The 20,137-nt window shown below is 44.2% G+C and overlaps 1 protein-coding gene and 1 non-coding gene across 11 annotated transcripts in view; both read left to right on the top strand.

Annotated features, from left to right (window-relative positions):
* WAC (WW domain containing adaptor with coiled-coil) overlaps positions 1-15,184 on the top strand; it is a 116,339-nt gene extending 101,155 nt beyond the window's left edge. For all 10 annotated transcript variants that reach the window (XM_063710270.1, XM_063710276.1, XM_063710269.1 and 7 more), the window contains one exon: positions 14,988-15,184. In XM_063710270.1, the coding sequence (XP_063566340.1) occupies positions 14,988-15,180 (193 nt within the window). In that variant the 3' untranslated portion in view covers positions 15,181-15,184. The remainder of the gene's footprint in view (positions 1-14,987) is intronic.
* A 3,215-nt stretch (positions 15,185-18,399) lies between these two features.
* On the top strand, positions 18,400-18,525 carry LOC115936130 (U4atac minor spliceosomal RNA). The gene has a single exon (XR_004071709.1). It is a non-coding gene; the product is annotated as a U4atac minor spliceosomal RNA (small nuclear RNA).
* The last annotated feature ends 1,612 nt before the right edge of the window (positions 18,526-20,137 follow it).

Raw genomic sequence — 20,137 nt, 5'->3', positions numbered from 1 at the left:
CCCAGTGATCCAATGGAGGGACCCTATTTCCACCTCTAGTCTTGGTATCCCTCAAGCCATCGGGAGGAGCAGTGATGTTAGTCTTTCAGAGAAGCTCCTTTAGAAAATGACTGAGTGTGGCCAGGTGTGGTGGCTCACGCCTGTAATCCCAGCCCTTTAGGATGCTAAGGAGGGTGGGTCACTTGATGTCAGGAGTGTGAGACCAGCCTGGCCAACATGGTGAAACCCTGTCTTTACTAAAAATATAAAATTAGCCAGACGTGGTGGCAGGTGCCTGTAATCCCAGCTACACAGGAGGCTGAGGCAGGAGACTCACCTGAACCTGGGAGATAGAGGTTACGGTGAGCCAAGGTCGTGCCACTGCACTCCACCCTGGGCAACAGAGCAAGACTCTGTCTCAAAAAAAAAAAAAAAAAAAAAAAGAAAGAAAAAAAGAAAGTGACTGAGTGAGGTTTCAGAGAGCGGGGTCCAGCCTTAGACTGGATATGACAGTGCCCATGAAGCTGCAGGAGTGACCTCCCACGAGGCCCTGTCTGTACCTGCAGGCCTGCGTGGACTCAGGGCGGCTCGTTTTGCAAGTGTGCATTGAGCAGGGTTTCTCTATCCAGGCATGCTACTGGGCTGTTCCGGTCAGGGGGTTCCTGCAACACCTGCCAAACACACAAAACCAGGCTTGTGAAATAAGAGAAAGAACCCACCTTTGTTTTTTGAGCTCTTTTTCAGCCCTCCCTGTTAGACCCCAAAGTCACCCATAAATCCAGTGAGGTTGACTGCTCTTATTTCTCAGGAATTCTTGAGTAGGGCAGAGCAGGTGGGACTGTGCTTCTGTAGGCACTGACCACAGGCCTCCATCTCAGCTTAAAAGCCATGAGCATCTTGGGGAGGGCAACCCTGCAGCCTGGTTTGCTTGGCAATGTTCCACTTATGTCTGTTGAACTGGCACCTCAAGTAACCCTAAATTTCCCTCTCAAAAGTGTTTCTATCATGGGTGCAGTGGCTCACGCCTATCATCCCAGCATTTTGGGAGGCTGAGGCGGGCAGATCACCTGAGGTCAGGAGTTCGAGAGCAGCCTGGCCAACATGGTGAAACCCTGTCTCTACTAAAAATACAAAAATTAGCCAGCATGGTGGTGCATGCCTGTAATCCCAGCTACTCAGGAGGCTGAGGCAGGAGGATTGCTTGAACACGGGAGGCAGAGGTTGCATGAGCCGAGATCATGCCACTGTACTCCAGCCTGGGTGACAGAGCAAGACTGTCTCAAGAAAAAAAAAGAAAAAAAAAACAAAAAACAGTTTCTGTTTGGATGATAAATTACATGGCCACTGTGAGGGTACTAGTACTGTGTGTTACTGGCTGGGGTCCCAGGGTCCTGGTGAGACTCATGTGTCCTTACCCATCCGGCTGCTAGCCTGAGCGGATCACCTGGTCCACACCAGCGAGGATTTCATTGATTGGAAGAAGATCTGAATTAAGCTGTGACTTGTCCTTGCTTCCAGAGGAATTAGTTTATTTATGAGATTAAACTAATCTGCACCTTCTGCTCCAAGGACTTAGAGTCGAACTAGCTGATTGTCATTTAGGTTGAACCAAGCCAACCTATTCAGAAGGGCTGGGGAGAAGACACAGGGGAATGCAGGGAACATAGCCTCTGCCAGGAGCATTGTAGACAAAACAGAGCTTTCTGTCTTGGGGGAAAATGCAAAACCAAAATTGGATTTTTGGTAACTGCTCAGTCATTTCATGTAGAAGGACAACTATTTTTTTATGTTTTTGTGAAAAAAAAAAAAGCCAGATGCAGTGGTTCACACCTATAATCCCAACAGTTTGGGAGGCCAAGGCAGGAGGATCGTTTGAGCTCAGAAATTTGAGACCAGACTGGAAAACATAATTAGACCCCATCTCTACAAAAATAAAAAATTGGACATAGTGGTTCACAACTTTAGTCCCAGCTACTCGGGAGGCTGAGGTGGGAGGATCACTTTAGCCCGGAGTTCGAGGCTGCAGTGAGCTATGATAGTGCCACTGAACTCCAGCCTGGGCAACAGAGCAAGATCCCTGTCTCAAAAAAGAAAAAAAATTGCTTGAAAAATATTGAAATGTGTAAGGAGAAAAATAAAACATCCTTTATTTATTCTGTTTAAGGATAACCATTGTTTATATATGTATGTATATATATACACACAGATATATCTCCAGATTTTTTTAATTAGTTAACTTATACAAACAAAATATATCTTTACAAAACTAGAATCATCCCATCCATATTGTTTTGTTAACTTCTCTTTACACTTAACATATAGATGGATATCATTGCATGTCAAGGAACATAGAACCACATGATGATTTTTACTGCCCACATATTATTCTAAGTACAGCAATATCATCATTTATTTCCTGACAACCACCTGTTGTTAGACATCAAGGTTGGTTTTTTTTTTAAAGTTTTTTAATTAAAAAAAATTTTTTTGGCCTACTTCAATAAGCTAGTCTGGAGGCTTTTCTTCATTTTTTATAGTGCTTTAGATAACATTCTTATACATGTAACATTACTTGATTGTTTAGTGCTCAGGAGAAATTCTGAGATGCAAAACTGCTAGGCCAAAAGGAATATCTATTTTTAAGACTTTTGACAATGCCAAACTGACCTCCAGCAGTATGGACCAGTTAATCTGGCCAGCAACATTGAAGAGAATGCCCTTTGTCACACCCTTTCTGGCCCAGGCACTGTCATTCTTATTATATATTGGTAATCTGATGAGTGAAAAATGATTATATAAAATGTTGACTTTAGGAAACTCTTTCTATAGGGAAGATCCTCTTTTTTTATTGATGTGTGTATTACGAATATTACTTCACAATTTATGACTTGTTTGTTTTGTTTTCCAAGATATTTAATGACAAGAAGAAAATTGCTTACAATTCAATAAGGGTAAAATAGGTGAAAAATTAGTGTTCAAGCTAACCCTCATTATTGTGTTGTGATAAAAAACACCTAACGTGAAATCTGCCTTCTTAACGCACTTTTTTTTTTTTTGAGACAGAGTTTTTGCTTTTGTTGCCCAGGCTGGAGTGCTGTGGTGGGATCTCGGCTCACTGAACCCTCTGCCTCCGGGGTTCAAGCAATTCTCCTGCCCCAGCCTCCCGAGTAGCTGGGATTACAAGTGCCCACCACCATGCCTGGCTAATTTTTGTATTTTTAGTAGAGACAGGATTTCACCATGTTGGCCAGGCTGCTCTTGAACTCCTGACCTCAGGTGATCTACCTGCCTCAGCCTCCCAAAGTTCTGGGATTACAGGGGTGAGCCACCACACCCAGCCATTAACACATTTTTAAGTGTATAGCACAGTATTATTTACTTGCATGTTTTTGTAAAACAGATATCCATAACTTTTTCATCTTGCATGACTAAGATGTTATGCCCATTAAACAGCAACTTCCCATTTCCCCCTGCCATCAGCTCCTGGTAACTATTTTACTTTCTGCTTCTATGAGTTTGACTACTTTAGCTGCCTCATATAAGTGGAATTGTACATGCAGTGTGTGTTGATTTGGGACTGGCCTATTGCATTTAGCATAATCTCCTCAAAGTTCATCCATGCATATGGCAGAAATTTTCTTCCTCCTCCTCCTTCTTCTTCTTCTTTTGAGATGGAGTCTCCCCTGTTGCCCAGGCTGGAGTGCAGTGGTGCCGTTTTGGCTCACCGCAACCTCTGTCTCCTGGGTTCAAGCGGTTCTGCCTCAGCCTCCTGAATAGCTGGGATCACAGGCGCCCACCACCACACCCAGCTAATTTTTGTATTTTCAGTAGAGACAGGGTTTCACCGTGTTGGCAAGCTGGCCTTGAACTCCTGAACTCAAGTGAACCACCCACCTAGGCCTCCCAAAGTGCTAGGATTGCAGGTGTGAGCCACTGCACCTGGCCTTCCTTCTTTTTTAAGGCAAAGTAACATCCCATTGTACATATATTACCACAATTTCTTTATCCATTCATCCCTTGAGGGACATTTAGGTTGTTTCCAATTCTTGGCTATAGGGAATAATGCTGCAATGACCAGGGGAGTGCAAATATCTCTTTGAGACTCTGCTTTCAATTCTTTTAGAATAGCCGGAAACAAGATTGCTGGATCATATGGTGGTTCTAGTTTTAAGCTTTTGAGAAACCTCCATACTATTTTCCATAACAGCTGCACCATCTTACATTCCAACCAATAGTCCACAAGGGTTCCCACTTCTCTACATTCTTGTCAGCATTTGTTGTTTTCTGTTGTTGTTTTTTAACATATATAATGACCATCTTAACAGCGGTGAGGTGGTATCTCTTCACGGTTTTTGTTTGCACTTCCCTGATCATTAGTGATGTGGAGCATTGCTATAGTTTGGATATAGTTGCTTGACACCTCCAAATCTCATGTTGAAACTGGATTTCCAGTGTCAGAGTTGGGGCCTAATGGAAGGTGTTTGGGTCATGGGGGTCGATCCCTCCCTATGAGGGGGTTGGGGGAAGGCTGGTGAGTTCTCAGTCTATTTGTTCCCGTGAGAGCTGGTTGTTAGAGCGTGGCACCTCCTTCGGCTCTCTCTGGCTTCCTTTCTCACCATGTGATCTCTGCACATGCTGACGGGGCTTTGCCTTCCAGCATCAGAGCTCAGAGGAGAAGTGGACAAACTCCCAGCCCCACAGAATTGGGGTCCTGGCTCTCTCATTGACTAGAGTTGCAGTCATGTCAATTAACCTTCTGAGTTTCAGTTTTCTCATTTGTAAAATGCAGATGGCAATATTTCCCTATAAAGCTTGCATGGTTGGTTGTGAGAATCAAATGAGAGAATGTATGCGAAAGTGTTCGAAGAGATATGTGATTGTTGTTGCTATCGTTATTGGTAACAAGTGCTTCACTCCATCCATTTAGTACAGGGACGCTGGATGTTCACAGAGATGACCCCAGGGAGAGGCAAGGGCCACACAGATCAGCAATAAGGGAGGGGAGGGCTCTGGGAGATGCGCAGATGGCCCCCATTCTCAAGCAACTTATGGTCTAGCTCAGTCATCAGAAGATCACACCTATTTTCATTACAGTCTTAGTGTTATAAATATTTGCTAAAAATTATTGGTTGATATATTATGTATTTTCTTCCTTTATTTTTTTGAGCTGGAGTCTCTCTCTGTTGCCCAGGCTGGAATGCAGTGGTGTGATCTCAGCTCACTGCAGTCTCTGCCTCCTGGGTTCAAGCAATTCCCCTGCCTCAGCCTCCTGAGTAGCTGGGATTACAGGACTACAGGCATGTGCCACCATGCCTGGCTAATTTTTGTATTTTTAGTAGAGATGGGGTATTACCATGTTGGCCAGGCTGGTCTCGAGCTCTGGACCTCAGGTGATCCACCTGCCTCAGCCTCCCAAAATGCTGGGATTACAGGTATGAGCCACTGTGCACCGCCAACATATTATGTATTAAATAGCTCTGTTAACCAGAATCATTGGTCTCTTCCCAATTATACCAATCCTGAAAGAGCTTACTGTCTTGCTGTTTTCACTATTTGCTTATTAAAACACAACTGTTCCCTACTTCCTACTAAAAATCTTGGAAGAGGTGTTTCTCCATCACTGTCTCGCACCAGAAAGAGTAAAGTGATCCAGGAATCACAGGGTTTGTTCAAGAGGCCGAGTCACCAACAAAGCCAGCCATGCAGGTGGTTACGTAGGAGGCAGCCCCACAGAGCCCCATAAACTCAGAAACACTGAGGTCGGTCTGTCCCACACTTAGGAAGCCCTTGCCATCAAGGAAGGGGAGAGCCACACTCAGCTTTTAAGTAAGGAAGCCCTTATATGCTTATAAAAAAGAAAAAGATGGGAGGGAAGTTGTAGGGCAGATTAAAAAACGAGAAGATAGGGGCCAGGCACAGTAGCTCACACCTGTAATCCCAGCACTTTGGGAGGCCAAGGCAGGTGGATCACTTGGGGTCAGGAGTTTGAGACCAGCCTGGCCAACATTGTGAAACCCCGTCTCTACTAAAAATACAAAAATTAGCTGGGCATGGTGGCACATGCCTGTAATCCCAGCTACTCAGGAGGCTGAGGTAGAATTGCTTGAACACAGGAGGTGGAGATTGCAGTGAGCCAAGATCGCGCCATTGTACTCCAGCCTGGGCAACAAGAGCGAATCTCTGTCTCAAAAAAAAAAAAAGAGAGAGAAGATAGGAAGAAAATCAATGTCTGCATTCAGCTCCTTCTCCCCTCTCCCCTCTCTTTTCCTTTTTGTCTCATTTAGCCTCCGCACCTACCTCTTTCTTCTTCTACTAACACGCTCCTACTCACTGGAAGGTGGAAACTCAAGCAATTAACATTAACACATGAATAAATGACAGATGTTTTTATAACCCAAATTTATAGAACGTGCTGGGGAACTATCCTGAACTCAAGGCTTTGCGCTTCTTCCTTTTTCCAGGAAGCAGCCCTTCTTGGGCTTCTTACCTCCAGCTGTTCTGCCAAGAAGTAAAATCAGTATTTAGGCTGTGTGCAGTGGCTCACACCTGTAATCCTAGCACTTTGGGAGGCCGAGGCGGTTGCATCACTTGAGCCCAGGAGTTCGAGACCAGCCTGCACTGCATGGCGAGACCCCGTCTCTTCAAAAAAAATACCAATATTAGCCAGGTGTGGTGATGCGTGCCTGTAGTCCCAGCTACTTGTGAGGCTGAGGCGGGAAGACGAGGCTGTAGTGAGCTGTGATTGTGCCACTGCACTTCAGCCTGGGCAACAGAGCAAAATCTTGTCTCAATAATAGTAATAATTAATAAATAAAAAGGAAATAAGTATTTGGAAGTAAAATAAGCTGGAAGGAGAGCCCTTTGTTGAGCCCAGGGTGCTCCCAGAGGGAGTTTCGGTACAGAATTGGGGGGCCCTCCCTTTACTTCCTGGCTGTGGGGGGTGGAGGGTGAGTCCTGCTGCATTCAGCCTACTTGCTGTGAAGTTTGGTGGGTGAAGGATCCTTAGCCATGGGTTGGAGTGCCAAGCAGGTAAAGTCTCTCCCCGTCAACACCCAACTCCTCTCCTCCTGCAGAATGGCGGGGCCCAAGGGTAGATGGATGAAACTGGCAGAGAGAGGAAGACTGCCCGTGTGCTCCATCCCTCCTGCCTTGTCTCCTGGAGCCCCTTCCAGGCCCTGCCTTGTGCGTCTGGAGTCTCCACATTGAACCTGAGGTGGTGGCCCTAAGGCTGCCACTGCAGTTGGGGAAGAGCCCTGTCTTGTGAGTAGAAGAAGCACACTCTGAGATGAATATGGTACAGGAAGTTCTTCTCACAAAAGTTAAGGTCTGGGCATTTATTCTTGGCAGAGGAGGCAGAGGCAGCTACTGAAGCTGTCTTGTCCCATCCAGTGGCCAAGGAGTGACACAGATGGGATCAGTGCTGTTTGCCACATGTAGGGTCCCTGCCTTTCAAGCCCTGCCACAAGCTCCTCTTCTTTATGCTCTGCAAAAGCAGAGTTACCAAGGGAGGTGACGTGGAGGAAGGAACAGCAGCACACAGCCTAGGCTCAGAACTGCTAGGGAACTGACTAGCGAGCTGAGGGCTGCCAGTTTGCTGTCTCGGTCAGGCCCTCAGCAGACTGAGCATTCAGGGCTGACCTTGGCAAAAAGGGAGCAGTACCCAGAGATGGAAGAGAGGCCATGGGACAGCCACATTGGTGACTAATCTTGGGAAAGGAACTCGAGTGATTAATGTCATTAATACGGCTAGTCCATGTCATAAATGGTCCTCAAATACACGAAGGATTGGCTGGGTGCACTGGCTCATGCCTGTAATCCCAGCACTTTGGGAGGCCAAGGCAGGAGGATCACTCAAGGCCAGGAGTTCCAAGACCAGCCTGGGAAACATAGAAAGACTCCATCTCTACCAAAAAATAAAAATAAAAATTAGCTGGCTGTGGTGGTGCACATCTGTAGTCCCAGCTATTAGGGAGGCTGAGGTGGGAGGATCACTTGAGCCTGGGAGGTAGAGGCTGCAGTGAGCCATGGTTGTGACACTGCCCTCCAGCCTGGAGGACAGAAGAAGACCCCCATCTTGAAAAAAAAAATACACAAAGGGGTATCATGGGAAGAATGGGAGTCAACTGTCTGTCTCGGCTAAGGTTGATCCAACGGGAAATTTTTTTTTTTTTTGAGATGGAGTCTTGCTCTGTCTCCCAGGCTGGAGTGCAGTGGTACCATCTTGGCTCACGGCAACCTCCACCTCCCAGGTTCAAGCAATTCTCCTGCCTCAGCCTCCCAAGTAACTGGGATTACAGGAGTGCACCACCATGTCTGGCTAATTTTTGCCTATTTGTAGAGACAGTTTCTCCATGTTGCCCAGGCTGGTCTCGAACTCATGGCCTCAAGTGATCTGCCTGTCTCAGCCTCCCAAAGTTCTAGGATTACAGGTGTGAGCCACTGTGCCCAGCCGGGAAATGAAATTTTCAAACTTTGTAAAATGTATGGGTTTGACAAAGGGAAGACTTCCCAGGTAGTGGGAGTCACTAAGCCCGAGGGAACGCAGAGGGAATTGGGGCCTTCTTGACACAGCCTCAAGGCTGGTCCTGGTTTGAGTGTGGGCTGTTGAAGGGAGGAGCTTCTCTCTAGCCTGGGGGAGGGGAGTGTCTGTGGTCTGAGTTAACCAAGAAATGGGTTCAGGGAACAGAAGAACGTGGAGACCAACAGGCAGCTGCAAAATGAGAGTTCTGGTGTGTGAGGTGGCAAAATGAGTTTCAACACTGACACCTGTCAATCAAGAGAGACGTGAGAGATACTTCTCTTGCCATGCTACTGTGATTATAAACTATTCATGCCTTGGCAAAGACTTTTACCGGTGACACTTAAGCAGGACTCTTGTTGAGCATCCCCATCGCCTTTTTATAGCAAAAAAAAAAAAAAAAAAAAAAAAAAAAGAGGCTCAGAGGTACCATGACAGAGGTTTGGAGGTACCTGAGCAAATACCAGCTCAGGCCTCAGTCAGGAAGTTCTTACACTGGCAGACCTTCCATTGACATCGGATGACGTCCACTCGGGTGAAGCTGCAGAATCAGGTCTTGGGAGGGTTTATTTATCTAGAAAACTGAATCAGAGTTGGACTGAAAAGCAGAAGACTGTGACGTATCTACATGGGAGCGGGGAAAAAATATCTTTCCAGTTTTCAGAACCTTATTGGGGCATCTCCTCATGTAGTTTATTTAGAATGGTGACGTTTAAAGTGCTTGGACTTTACAGAAACCTACTGTATTTTATGGCCTTTGATCACTGATCTTTCGTAAATCTGTACCACAGCCAGCCTGCTCCTTTCTCCTTCCGCTCTGAGGCCTCCTGTAACAGACGGTGTGTACCTGAAGAAGCTTTGGCTTTGCAGAGCTCCAGGCGTTCAGTGAGACCTTCTCCCTGGTTGAGGCAGGATTAAAAGGTCAGGAATATTCAAAATATAGACTAGGGTGAGCTATGCTGGACATCTAGATTCTAAGCATGGCTTCAGCTGTATTTCACTTTTTTTTTTTTTTTTTTAGAGTTAGTATCTTGCTCTATCACCCAGGCTGAAGCACAACGGTGCAATAATAGCTCACTGCAGCCTCAAACTCCTGGGCTCAAGTGAGCCTCCCCACTCAGCCTCCCGAGTAGCTAAGACTATAAGCACACCCGGCTAATTTTTTTTTTTTTTTTTTTGATACGGAGTCTTGCTCTGTTGCCCAGGTTGGAGTGCAGTGGCGCGATCTTGGCTCACTGCAAGCTCCACCTCGTGGGTTCATGCCATTCTCCTGCCTCAGTCTCCCGAGTAGCTGGGACTACAGGCACCCGCCACCATGCCCGGCTAATTTTTTGTATTTTTAGTAGAGACAGTGTTTCACCATGTTAGCCAGGATGGTCTCGATCTTCTGACCTCATGATCTGCCCGCCTGGGCCTCCCAGAGTGCTGGGATTACAGGAGAGAGCCACAGCGCCCGGCCACACCTGGCTAATTTTTTTTTTTCTTATTTTTTGTAGAGACAGTATCTCACTATGTTGCCCAGACTAGTCTTGGAACTCCTGGCTTCAAGCAATCCTCTGACCTCAACCTCCCAAATTGCTGGGATTACAGACATGAAGCACTCTGCCTGGCTTATTCTGATTATCATTTAGTTGGAAATCTTTTCTAATTTCTCTGATAATTTTTTCTTTTGACCCATAGATTTTTCAGAAGTGTGTTTTTTTTTTTTTTTTTTTTTTTTTTGCTTTTGAGATGGAGTCAAGCTCTTGTTGCCCAGGCTGGAGTGCAATGGTGTGATATCAGCTCACCACAACCTCCGCCTCCCAGGTTCAAGTGATTCTCCCGCCTCAGCCTCCCGAGTAGCTGGGATTACAGGCATGTGCAACCATGTCTGGCTAATTTTGTATTTAGTAGAGATAGGGTTTCTCCATGTTGGTCAGGCTGGTCTTGAACTCCCGACCTCAGGTGATCCACCCACCTTGGCCTCCCAAAGTGCTGGGATTACAGGCGTGAGCCACCGCACCCAACCTGTGTTTAATTTTCAAATATTTGAGGCTTTCCTAGTTATTTTATTGTTTTTAATTTCTGATTTAATTCCATTATAGTCAGAGAATATACTTTGCATTATTTCAATATTTTAAAATTTATTGAGGCTTTTTTTATAACCCAGCATATATATATATAGTCTATCCTGGTAAGTATCATATATACTTGAAAATAATCTGTATTCTGTTCTTGTTAGGTATAGTGTTCTAGGAAGGTAGTCAATGGTGTTCAGAACTTCTAAGTATTATTTATTTCTTTATAAAGATGGGATCTCACTAAGTTGCCCAGGATGGTTTCAAACTGCTGACCTCAAGCAATCCTCCTGTGTAGCTGGGATTACAGGCATGAGCCACCATGCGTGGTTTTTCTGTGTATTTTCTATTCTTTACCTAGTTGTTCTGTTAATTGCTGAAAGAGAGATATTAAAACCTCTATAATTGTGAAAATGCCTCTCTTCTCTTTAATTATATCGATATTTGCTTCATGTGTTTCAAACACCTATTATTAGATATACATATACAAACATATACAAACCATATACAAAATATGGTTATGTCTTCCTGATGAATGGACAATTTTAAAATTTAGTTTATTTTTTAAATTGGCAAATAATGATTGCACATACCTATGGGGTACATAGTGATATTTTGATACATACAATTTATAGTGATCAGATCAGGGCAATTAGCATATCCATCTTCACAAACATTTGTCATTCCTTTGTGATGGGAACATTCAATATTTTCCATCTAGCTATTTGAAACTATGTAATATTAATATATTATTGTTAACTCTAGTCATCCTGTAGTGCTATAGAACACTAGAATTTATTCCTCCTTCTTAGTGTAATTTTGTATCCTTTAACAAATCTCCCTATCCCTCTCTTTCCCCTACCCTTCCCAGCTTCTAGTAGGCTCTGTTCTACTTTTTACTTCTATGTGATCAACTTTTATTAGCTTCTACCTATGAGTGAGAACATGCAGTGTTTAACTTTCTGTTCCTGGATTATTTCACTTAACATAATGTCTTCTAGTTCTTTCGAGGTTGCCTCAAATGACAAAATTTAATTTTTTTATGGCTGAATTGTATTCCATGGTGTATAAATACCACAGTTTCTTTATCCATTTATCCAGTGTTGGACACTTAGGTTGATTCCGTATCTTGACTATTGTGAATAGTACTGCAGTAAATATGGGATACAGGTGTCTCTTCGATATAATGATTTCCTTGTCTTTGGATAAATTTCCAGTAGTAGGATTGCTGGATCATATGGTGGTTCCATTTGTAGCTTTTTGAAGGACCTTCATACCACTCACCATAGTAGCTGTACTAGTTTGCTTTCCCACCAACAATGTGTAAGAATTCCCTTTTCTCTACACCCTCGCCAGCATTTGTTACTTTTTGTCATTTTAATAATAGTCCTCCTAACTGGAGTGAGATGATATCTCATGGTGGTTTTGATTTGCATTTCCATGATAGTGATGCTGAGCATTTTTCTCATATCTTTGTTGACCATTTGTATGTCTTCTTTTAAGAAATGTCTGTTCAGATAATTTGCCCATTTTTTAATCAGATTTTGTTTTTTTTGAGGTGGTATCTCACTCTGTCGCCAAGGCTGGAAAGCAATGGTGCAATCTTGGCTCACTGCAAGCTCCGCTTCTGGGTTCAAGTGATTCTCCTGCCTCAGCCTCCCGAGTAGCTGGGATTACAGGCATGCGCCACCATACCCAGCTAATTTTGTATTTTTAGTAGAGATGGGGTTTCACCAAGTTGCCCAGGCTGGTCTCAAACTCCTGATCTCAGGTGATGCACCCGCCTCAGCCTCCCAAAGTGCTGGGATTACAGGCATGAGCCACCGCGGCTGACCTCAGATTATTTTTTGCTGTTGAGATGTTAGAATTCCTTGTATATTCTGGATATTAATCACCTGCTGGATAAATCATTTGCAAATATTTTTCCCATTCTGTAGGCTGTTTTTTCACGCTGTTAATTGCTTCCCTTGCTGTGCAGAAGCTTTCTAGTTTGATATATCCCATTTGTTTATTTTTGTTTTTGTTGAGTGTGTTTTTGGAGGTCTTATTCATAAAATCTATTCCTGACCAGTGTCCTGAAGGATTTTCCCTATGCTTTCTTCTAGTATTTTTATTGTTTCAGATCTTATACTTAGGTCTCTGATCCATTATTTTTATTTTTATTTTTTTATGCTCCCCTCCCACCAGCTTTGATCCATTTTGAGTTGAATTTTATATAGGGTGAGAGGTGGTGGTCTGGTTTTATTCTTCTGCATATAAATATTCAGTTTTCTCAGCACCATTAATTGAACAGACTGTCCTTTCCCCAATGAGTGTTCTTCACACTTTTGCCAAAAATTAGTTGCCTGTAGATATGCAGATTAATTTCTGAGTTCTCTATTTTGTTATATTGGTCTAAGTGTCTGTTTTTATGCTCATGCCATGCTGTTTGGGTTACTACAGCTTTGTAGTATATTTTGAGGTCTGGCAGTGTTCTGACTCCAGCTTCATTCTTTTTGCTAGGATTGCTTCAGGGTCTTTTGTGGTTCCACACAAATAATAGGATATTTTCTTCCTATTTCTGTGAAGAATGTCATTGGTATTTTGATAGAGATTGCATTAAATCTGTAAATTGCTTTAGGTAGTATTGTCATTTTAACAATATTAATTATTTCCATCCATGAGCATGGGGTGTTTTTCCATTTGTTTGTATCCTCGGCAATTTCTCTCACCAGTGTTTTGTAGTATTCCTTGTAGGGGTGTTTCACCTCCTTGGTTACATTTATTCCTAGATACTTTCCTGTAGCTATTGGAAATAGAATTGCCTTCTTGATTTTCTCCTTCAGCTAGTTCATTGTTTGTGCATACAAATGCCACTGATTTGCCAGGCGCGGTGGCTCACGCCTGTAATCCCAGCACTTTGGGAGGCCAAGGTGGGTGGATCACGAGGTTAGGAGATCAAGACCATCCTGGCTAACACAGTGAAACCCCGTCTCTACTAAAAATACAAAAAAAATTAGCCGGGCATGGTGGCGGGCGCCTGTAGTCCCAGCTACGTGGGAGGCTGAGGCAGGAGAATGGCCTGAACCCGGGAGGCGGAGCTTGCAGTAAGCCGAGATCACACCACTGCACTCCAGGCTGGGTGACAGAGCGAGACTCCATCTCAAAAAAAAAAGAAAAAAAGAAAGAAATGCCACTGATTTTTGTATAAAATTTTGTATCCTGTAATTTTACTGAATTTTTCAATTCAAATGGCTTTTTTGGTAGAGTATTTAGGTTTTTCTACATATAAGAAAATGTCATCTGCAAAAAGGGACAATGTTACTTCCTACTTTCCTATATGGATGCCCTTTGTTCCTTTCTCTTGCTTAGTTGCTATGGCTAGAACTTCTATTAATAATACTGTATTGAATAAGAGTGATGAGAGTGGGTATACTTGTCTTGTTCCAGTTTTTAGAGGAAAAGCTTTCAGTTTTTCCCCATTCAGTAAAATATTAGCTGTGGAACAATTTTAATTATAATTAAATGTCCCTTTTCATCTCTGGAAATATGTTTTTCTTGAAGTCCATTTTATCTGGCCTTAATACAGCCACTCAAACCCTGTTATGCTTACTGTTTGCATGGTACATCTTTTTCCACTTGCTTTTAGCCTATCTGTGTGTTTCTATACTTAAACTGCATTTCTTCTAGAAAAAAATAGAGTAGGCCGGGTGTGGTGGCTCACTCCTGTAATCCCAGCACTTTGGGAGGCCGAGGCAGGCGGATCACAAGGTCAGGAGATCAAGACCATCCTGGCTAACATGGTGAAACCCCGTCTTTACTAAAAATACAAAAAAATTAGCTAGGTATGGTGGTGGGTGCCTGTAGTCAAAGCTACTCAGGAGGCTGAGGTAGGAGAATGGTGTGAACCCAGGAGGTGGAGCTTGCAGTGAGCCAAGATCGTGCCACTGCACTCCAGCCTGGGCGACAGAGCAAGACTCCATCTCAAAAAAAAAAAAAAAAAAAAAGAAAGGAAAAAATAGAGTAAGTTTCCATTCTGACAATCTCTGCCTTTTAATTGTAGTGTTTAGTTCATTCATCTTTAATATAATTATTGATATGTCTGGGTTTGGATCTTCCATTTGGTTAGTTTTCTCGTTTTTTTCCTCTATTCCTCTTTTCCTGCCCCTCTCCTTTTAATGTTATTGCCATGTCTCATGTATAACACCCAGATTTGTATCTCCAGCCTGAGTCTCTCCCCTGAACTCCAGACTCCTGCATTCAATTGCTTACTCAGCATCTGTGTTTGGATACTAGGCACTTCAAACTTAACACACAACACTTGAACTCCTGACAGTCCTCTCCCAATTCTTCTCCCAATGGTCTCCATCTAAGTCAGTGACAACTCCATCCTTCTAGTTCTTCTGGCCAAACTTGGAGTCATACTCAACTCTTCTCTTTCTTTTACTCCCCAGATTCAGTACGTGCATATCCTGTCAGCGTTATCTTCAAAATATTTACAGAGTCTACCACTTCTCACCACCTCCACCTCTACCACCCCAGACCAAGCTTCATCGTCTTCTACCTGGGATACAGCAATCATCTTCTGCTGGTCTCCCTACAGTCTATGCTCAACATAGCAGCCAGACGGATGCTATTAAAATCTAAATTAAGTCACATCCCTGCTCTGTTAAAATCTTGCAATCATCCCCAATGTTACTCAGAATAAGAGCCACGTCTCAATATTTTTTTGCCATCTTCTATACTTTCCCTTGCTCACTTCATTGTAGCCACCTTGGCTTCCTTACTGTTTCCCTAACTCAGTGTTTTCCCATCTTTTAAAATTATCACTCTTGTCAGGGGCAAGAAATTTTAATGCCATGGATATATGATGTATGGTTATCTACTGAATCTATATCTGTGCTATGTACATTAAAAGAGTAAGCTGGCCGGGCGCGGTGACTCACACCTGTAATCCCAGCACTTTGGGAGGCTGAGGCAGGCCGATCACGAGGTCAGGAGATTGAGACCATCCTGGCTAACACGGTGAAACCCCGTCTCTCCTAAACATACAAAAAAATAGCCGGACGTGGCATTGGGCCCCTGTAGTCCCAGCTGCTGGGGAGGCTGAGGCATGAGAATGGCCTGAACCCAGGAGGCGGAGGTTGCAGTGAGCCGAGATCGCACCACTGCACTCCAGACTAGGCTACAGAGCGAGACTCCGTCTCAAAAAAAAAAAAAAAAAAAAGAAAAGAGTAAGTTTTGGTACAATGTGGTGTCTCATGCCTATATGCCTATTATCCCAGTACTTTGGGAGGCTGAGGCAGGCGGATCACTTGAGGTCTGGAGTTGGAGACCAGCCTGGCCAACATGGTGAAACCCCATCTCTACCAAAAATACAAAAATTAGCCGGGTGTGGTGGCATGTGCTTGTGGTCCCAGCTACTCGGGTGGCTGAGGCACGAGAATCGCTTGAACCGGGAGGCAGAGGTGGCAGTGAGCCGAAATGATGCCACTGCACTCCAGCCTGGGCAACAGAGTGAGACATTGTCTAAAAAAAAAAAAGGCCTGGCACGGTGGCTCATCCCTGTAATCCCAGCACTTTGGGAGGCCAAGGCGTGAGGACCACGAGGTCAGGAGATAGACACCATCCTGGCTAACACAGTGAAACCCAGTCTCTACTAAAAATACAAAAAATCAGCCGGGCGTGATGGCATGTGCCTGTAATCCCAGCTACTCGGGAGGCTGAGGCAGGAGAATCGCTTGAACCCGGGAGGCAGAGCTTGCAGTGAGCCGAGATCGCGCCACTGCACTCCAGCCTGGGCAACAGAGTGAGACTCCCTTTCGGGGGGAAAAAAAGAGTAAGTTTTTCTTCATCTTCCAAGAATGAATTTTCACTCCCTCAGGATGCTGTCTGCCCCGTTTGAGAATGCATGCTTTCTCTGAGCATAATTCTACCACAGGGCGTTTACACTTACTGTACCCTCTGTGCAGAAAACTTCCTCTTTATAGCTGGACAACCCGCTCTCTTACTTCCTTGCGGTCTTATAAAATGGTCACTTTATCAGAGAGGCATCACCTGGTCACTCTGTTTTAACTCACTCAGGACCCCCCATCCCCTTTCCTAGCACTATTCTCTATTGGACCTATTACCATCTGTAACCTCTATATGTTACTTGTCCATTGTGTGTCTCCCTCTGTGACAATGTAAGTTCCAGGAAATATTTGTATTCACGGATGTATCCTAGCTTCTAGTCCAGGTCCTGGCACATGGTTCATGCGCTATTTTTTTTTTTTTTTTTTTTTTTTTTGAGACAGAGTTTCGCTCTTGTTGCCCAGGCTGGAGTGCAATGGTGTGATCTCAGCTCACTGCAACATCTGCGCCCTGGCTTCAAGCAATTCTCCTGCCTCAGCCTCCCAAGTAGCTGGGATTACAGATGTGCGCCACCACGTCCAGCTAATTTTTTTGGTATTTTTAGTAGAGATGGGGTTTCTCCATGTTGATCAGGCTGGTCTCCAACTCCCAACCCCAAGTGATCCACCCACCTCAGCCTCTGAAAATGCTGGGATTACAGGCGTGAGCCACCGCACCCAGCCAGTTCATGCACTATTAATATTTGTTGAGTGCATGCATGCCACTCTCACTTGTGCTTTCCTGCCTTCACTCTCTCTCTTTTTAAATCTCCTGTTCTTGCTTTAAGGTCCAAGTCAAGTACCAGCTTCTCCCTGGTCCCTTTCCTGGTTTTACGTGTTCAAGAATATTGTAAAGTTCAGGCTGAGCGCAGTGGCTCACACCTGTAATCCCAGCACTTTGGGAGGAAGAGGCAGGTGGGCCACTTGAGGTCAGGAGTTCAAGACCAGCCTGGCCAACATGGTGAAACCCTGTCTCTACTAAAAATACAAAAATTAGCTGGGTCTGGTGGCACATGCCTGTAATCCCAGCTACTCGGGAGGCTGAGGCAGGAGAATTGCTTGAAACTGGGAGGCGGAGGTTTCAGTGAGGCAAGATTGCTCCACTGCACTCCAGCCTGGGCAACAAGAGCGAAACTCCATCTCAAAAAAATAAAAATAAAAATTGTAAAGTTCTTATGCTCTATACTCCTGGCAGGAGTTATACAATTAATATTAATCATTGAAGAATAAACCTTGTTTCTCCTTGGCCTGATCTGCCTCAAAACTATTCAGAAACTTCCTTATGCACTCACTATTAACACCACCTTTTAGCTTGCAGACACTCTTGGTTAGTCCTGAAACTGCGTATGTTGATATGCCATTGCAAAACCAAGGGGCTTCTGAATTGAATGTGTGGGCACCAGAAAGGAGAGAAAATCATTTAGCATGCAGGCTTGTTAACACTGTTTAGGTATGCTTTGGGTAGATTCAATTGGCCTTGTGCTACTGGAAATAAAGAATAAATATATATTTTTGCTAGTTTTTATTGCATTAGATCATGTTGTTTTAACCCAAGAACCTCAGGAAGTGCAGAGTAAATTGAAACACTCAATCAAATAAAATAAGTATGCTTAAACTGAGTTATAGTTGGTTGTGCCACAAGCGCTAAAGTTCAAGTTGACATTTCAGCCTGAGCTCATAAAGTTATTAGTGGGGAACCCATAGCAGGGAGAAGAACAGAGAGTGTATCAGACTTCAACATGTATGTTGTGACTCTTGTTACTTTAGAAGAAAATGAACCTCACTATGTAATAACCTAACTCTGTTGTGTTTATTCATTTTCTTTCTTTTTTTATTTTTATGTGTTTATTCATTTTCTTCTAAGTTCAAAGGTCATTTCTGGGTAGGAGAGCAAATGTCCTTATATTTTTTTCCAAATAGACCATTTGCTTGGTGGACCTCACCCCGGTGGAATGGAAGTACATTGGCAGCAACCACCATCCTTTACTTGGGGTTGCGTTACTATCCAGTGAGCGCACAGTGAGGGTGGAACTGCAAGCGTCTACACAACACACCTGCATCAACTACAGCTTTGCTTTATCTTCGTGCAATTTTTGAAAAAAAGAAAAAAAGCAAAAACCAAAAGCAGTGCATTAGGGGCAATTCCTCCCCCTGCCTCCTCTCTCCGGTGCTGATGGGCTGAGTGTGGGGAAAGGCGGCTCCCTAGTATGGGCGGGTGCCCTGTAGCCTAGTGGCCTCTCATCCCAAGTGCTGGTAGCATCTGAGATTATCTGTAGGTTGTTTGTCAGTAACCTAGGGAACATGAGCAGGGAGTCCAAAACATTTCAGTTTAGAGTAAGTCATACTGAAATGCTGCCTATAGAACACACCAAACACCAGCAATAGAACTTTATTTGAGGAGCTGCGTATTCCAAGGACAGCTATGGTAGCCTTTAGGCACAACTGTGAGCAGAAGTCTGTGTTCAGCATCTTCCCGTTGTTCTTCTTTTGAGCTCATTCTCCCGTTCATGGTCCCTTCTAGGATACCCGTTCCATGGAATACCAGTAATGGATCTTTACAGCTTACCAAATGGTTTTTGTTTTGTTTTTGAGACAGTCTTGCTCTGTCACCCAGGCTGGAGTGCAGTGGTGGGATCTCTGCTCACTGTAACCTCTGCCTCCCAGGTTCAAGCGATTCTCCTGTCTAAGCCTCCCAAGTAGCTGGGACTACAGGTGCCAGCCACCACGCCCGGCTAATTTTTTGTATTTTTACTAGAGACGGGGTTTCACCATGTTGACCAGGCTGGTCTCGAACTCCTGACCTCAGGTGATCTGCCCACCTCAGACTCCCAAAGTGCTGAGATTACAGGTGTGAGCCACTGCGCCCAGACTCCAAATGGTTTTTTTAATCAATTAAATTAATTAATTAATTTTTAGAGACAGCACCTCCCTCTGTCACCCAGGCTGGAGGGCAATGCTGCAATCATAGCTCACTGTGTCCTTGAATTCCTGCGCTCAAGTGATCCTCCCACTTCAGCCTCCCAAGTAGCTGGGACCACAGGTGCATGTCATCACATTTGGCTAATTTTTTAACTTTTTTTTGTAGAGATGAGATCTCACCATGCTGCCCAGGCTGGTCTCGAACTCCTGACCTCAAGCAATTCTCCTGCCTCAGCCTCCCAAAGCGCTGGAGATTATAGGTGTGATGTGAGCCACCATGCTAAGCCACAAATATGTAAATATTAACCTTGTCTTTGGAGTTTAAGGTAGTGGATATTGTAGCCCATCTGAATTTTCCTGACTCTTATTCCCATAATTCTGAAATTTCTTCAGAATGTGGTGCATTTTATTGTGCTACTATGTAAGATGAATAATTAAGTATTAAAATTATTTTTTCACTGAAGGAGAGGCCTGACTTTCACCAAAGCTATGCAACCAAATTTAGGTGAGAAGGTAGTTGATTGAGTGCATAAAATCCAAGAATGGGGCCACAGAATGTTGGCTCACGCCAGTAATCCCAGCACTTTGGGAGGCCGAGGTGGGCGGATCACCTGAGGTCAGGAGTTCGAGACCAGCCTGACCAACATGGTGAAACCCCGTCTCTATACTAAAAACACAAAAAATTAGCCGGTCATGGTGGTGAGCACCTGTAATCTCAGCTACTCAGGAGGCTGAAGCAGGAGAGTCACTTGAACCCAGGAGGTGGAGGTTGCAGTGAGCTGAGATCGCACCAC

Source organism: Gorilla gorilla, chromosome 8, assembly GCF_029281585.2.
Source record: "Gorilla gorilla gorilla isolate KB3781 chromosome 8, NHGRI_mGorGor1-v2.1_pri, whole genome shotgun sequence".
In the NCBI taxonomy this organism is placed as follows: domain Eukaryota; kingdom Metazoa; phylum Chordata; class Mammalia; order Primates; family Hominidae; genus Gorilla; species Gorilla gorilla.
Note: the sequence above shows the minus strand (reverse complement) of the source record. Positions and strands in the feature narration are given on the sequence as shown.